The 3,660-nt window shown below is 58.9% G+C and overlaps 2 protein-coding genes across 2 annotated transcripts in view; both read left to right on the top strand.

Moving 5' to 3' along the window:
* The window catches only part of SAMD1 (sterile alpha motif domain containing 1), a 5,083-nt gene extending 3,150 nt beyond the window's left edge, over nucleotides 1–1,933 (top strand). Inside the window, exons 2-5 of the mRNA XM_045289699.1 lie at nucleotides 345–744; nucleotides 831–927; nucleotides 1,026–1,137; nucleotides 1,227–1,933. Of these exons, the coding sequence (XP_045145634.1) occupies nucleotides 345–744; nucleotides 831–927; nucleotides 1,026–1,137; nucleotides 1,227–1,385 (768 nt within the window). The 3' untranslated portion in view covers nucleotides 1,386–1,933. The remainder of the gene's footprint in view (nucleotides 1–344; nucleotides 745–830; nucleotides 928–1,025; nucleotides 1,138–1,226) is intronic.
* Nucleotides 1,934–3,285: 1,352 nt separating this feature from the next.
* CUNH19orf67 (chromosome unknown C19orf67 homolog) overlaps nucleotides 3,286–3,660 on the top strand; it is a 2,874-nt gene continuing 2,499 nt past the window's right edge. Inside the window, exon 1 of the mRNA XM_004715487.1 lies at nucleotides 3,286–3,626. Within this exon, the coding sequence (XP_004715544.1) occupies nucleotides 3,286–3,626 (341 nt within the window). The remainder of the gene's footprint in view (nucleotides 3,627–3,660) is intronic.

Raw genomic sequence — 3,660 nt, forward strand, 5'->3', positions numbered from 1 at the left:
GCCGCCAGCGCCCGCGCGTCGAGGAGCAAGGTGAGTGTGTCTATCGGGGAGGGGAGGGGCGGCGCGGTGCGGTGGGCAGGTGCGGGCAAAGTTGGTGGCTGGGGCGTGAGTCCCGGGAGAGAAGCAGTGACTTGGGCTTTGCGCGCCTTCCCACCGGGCTGGGTGTGTGGTGACCTTGGCAAGTGACTTAATCTCCACGAGCCTCAGTTTACTTCGCTTCCAACGCGGCTTAATAACAGTAGCGACCTCTTGGGGTTGTGGAGCGAGTTCAGTGAGGTTTGGCCACCGAGCGCCTTATTAACACAGGGCCTGGCACGGAGCGGGATTTGTAAAAGTTAGTCCAGGTTGTTATTAAAGGCGGTGTTAGGCACGCGACTCTGTCTTGGGGCCCAGGACAGGGGACAGATTGTTACAACAGCTATGAACTTGTGTTCCTGTCATCCTGGCCCCAGAGAGGTGGGGAAGAACGAGTGCTTGAGAAGGAAGAGGAGGAGGAGGAGGAAGAGGAGGAGGAGGAAGATGACGTATCTGAGGGCTCTGAGGTGCCCGAGGGTGACCGTCCTGCGGGTGCCCAGCATCACCAGCTCAATGGCGAACGAGGCCCTCAGAGTGCCAAAGAGAGGGTTAAGGAGTGGACACCCTGTGGGCCCCACCAGGGCCAAGATGAAGGGCGGGGGTCAGCACCAGGCAGCGGCACCCGACAGGCCTTCTCTGTGGCAGCCATGAATAAGGAAGGGGGTTCAGGTAAGGATGCCTGGGTGTGGGGAGGGTCTGGTGGGGTACAACCTAGCCTCCAGACAAAGCAACAGATAGTACTTCTGCTTTCCCAGCCTCTGCCACCACTGGGCCAGACTCTCCATCCCCCGTGCCTTTGCCCCCAGGAAAGCCAGCCCTACCTGGGACTGACGGGACCCCCTTTGGTTGTCCGTAAGTTGGAATATTTGAGATGTGGGGGTGGTGAGCTCTCAGAAGCAGAACCAGAGGTGGACCTCACTGCTCATGGGACTGCTCTGTTTGCTGGGCAGCTCCGGGCGCAAGGAGAAGCCCACTGACCCGGTAGAATGGACCGTGATGGATGTGGTGGAGTATTTCACTGAAGCTGGCTTCCCAGAACAGGCCACAGCTTTTCAAGAGCAGGTGAGCGAATGGTCCCAGTGCTGGGCTTCTAACAGCCTCCAGGGTACCCTGCCCTCACCCAGCTTTGTCTCTCTCGCTCCCCCAACCAGGAAATCGACGGCAAATCTCTGCTGCTCATGCAGCGCACGGACGTGCTCACCGGCCTATCCATCCGCCTTGGCCCTGCCCTGAAAATCTATGAGCACCACATCAAGGTGCTGCAGCAAGGCCACTTTGAAGATGACGACCCCGATGGCTTTCTAGGCTGAGCGCCCAGCCTTGCCCTGCCCCTGACCCATTCCAGCCCCTCCCACCCCAAGCCCTCCTGGAGTCCAGGAGTTTCTGGATGGGGACTCCCTACTCATCTATCTTCCTGTGCCCCCATCCTCCCACCCATACCCCCACATCTGCCCCAGCACATCTCGGACTCAGTTTGGGTATGAGGTGGGGTCAGGGCCTGCCCAGTTAGTTCATCCTGAGAGGCCAGCCCCACCCCCAACCCAGGACATTTATGAGGAAAGAAGAAGTGGGGTCTTCCTATCTCCCCAAGATCCTATTCCGTTCAGCCAGATGTTTCCTAAATAAATATTTTCTTCTGCCTGTTCATTGTGGTGGGTGGGTGACCTTTCCTCCCTCCCCCACCACCCCTGCCCCTCCCCAGTCTCCTGGCCTCTAGGCTCTTGTGAGCAGCTGGGGTGGGGTCTTGGGTCTTCCCCACCCCCAACCCTCTGTCGGTTGTCCGCTCCAGGTTGCTGTCTTGCTTTTTAATATTGCACCGAAGGTTTTTTAAATAAAATTTTAAAGGAAAAGAAAACAATGCCAGGGTGTTGCGTGTCATGAATGGGTTGGGAGGGGAGGAGAGCAAAGCCTAGGGTAAGAGCAGAAACGTTGGCAGGGCAGATGAGCCCTGGTGGGCTCTGAGAATGAAAGATGGCTGGCTGCTTACTCTGGAAACAATGTCGAGTTTCAGAAACCTAAAAGGAGCTGTTCGATTTGGGCTGCAGAGCCACTACCTCTAAAACCCAAAGGAGTTTGGCCCTAAATGGTCGCTGAGTTGGAATCGAGTGCCTGGGTCCAGAAGGACAGGGGGGTTAACTCTTTCCCTGTCTGGGTAGCGCCTGACACACTGCTTGCTTTCCTCATGTCCGGATAGTGACAGTCATTGCGAACGTGCTTATTGAGTGATGAGTGGTAGACTTAAGCCTTGTCTTCATCAGCCTCCCCGCAGGGAGCTCAGAGAAAACCCATTTCAGATGAGGCCACCACCCCAGACACAAAAACCAAGCCTATTGTCTGACTCACTGGCCCTGACCTTGTAGGGTGTCTGAGTAGAGCTGCACTCCGTGGGGTCTTCTGACGGCTGTAATCAGTGTGCCAGGCCTTTCTTCCATGGCACCACTGGCTGGTCAGTAACAGAGCAAACTGCATCTCCCGGGGCACCTGAGTTCTATGCACAGAGGCTTCTAATTAAGTTAAATGAATGCATTCGACTTCATACCAAGGTGCCTCTCCGGTCACTGTGCACTATGGAGAATGCAGTCAGGGTATGTGTATCGGGGGCTCGTTCTGGGACACCGGTGGAGCCTTATGGCTGCTGCACAAGAGGACAGATAAGATTGGGCCAAGTGTCAAGTGAAGATTTTATTATAATTGTTAGTAATAGCTAATACTTCACACGTCAAGGCTAAGTTCTCAGGCAGTTCCTCCATTAGCGGTTCAAAATTACAAGGAAGTCTGTATCTGGGGTGGGGTCTTGTCATCCTTGACACTTGGGCCAGGGATCTGGATGCAAGTTAGAGAGCCTCTCTGGGAAACTGCCTGAGCCACGCCCCTGTCAGGACAGGGCCGCCCAGCGCTGGCCCAGGTGGCCCGCCAGTGCGGGGAGCGCGCGTGTGCGCGGGGACGCCCCGCGGACGCGCAACGCGCCCAGGAGGGCCGGGAGCTGCGCGCCCCTCCCGCGGGTTGAAATTCAAATGAAGCGAACTCCCCTGACGCGGCGCGCCGCTGGCCGCTGGCCGAGAGAGGTCGAGGCCCCGGCGAGTCCCAGTCGACAGGGCGGCTCTCGACCCAGGCAATCCCAGACTCGGGGAGACTCCCAGGGCCCCTGGGGCGGGGTCGAACCCCCGGCCAACGTGCGTGGCGAGGGCCTTAAAGAGCTCCCACCCCACGATGGCCACAGAGCAGTGGTTCGCGGGGCCGCTACCCCGGGGCCCCGGAGAAACACCACCCCCCGAGGACTTGGAGCCCGGAGCGCGGCCCTGCGGAGGCCCCTCGTGGTCCATGTCCCCTGGCGGGCCTGCGGACCCTGCGGAGCTGGCGATGGAGCCAGAGGACGTTCAGGGGCCGGTGTCTGAGGCCCCTGCCTCCACGTCCTCCCCCGAGCCCCTAATTCCGGGCCCAGGCCCGGCCCCCGCTCGCCTACCTCTGGAAACCATGTTGAGCCCGGTCACTGAACAGCTCCGCTACCTGCTGAAGAAGGCCGATGACTTCCAGAGCTACCTGCTCTACAGGTGATTCGGCGCTGGCCCTAGCTGGGGGGGGCGG

Source organism: Echinops telfairi, unplaced genomic scaffold (genome assembly GCF_000313985.2).
Source record: "Echinops telfairi isolate 266 unplaced genomic scaffold, ASM31398v2 ScPeMD7_30;HRSCAF=105, whole genome shotgun sequence".
Lineage (NCBI taxonomy): Eukaryota > Metazoa > Chordata > Mammalia > Afrosoricida > Tenrecidae > Echinops > Echinops telfairi.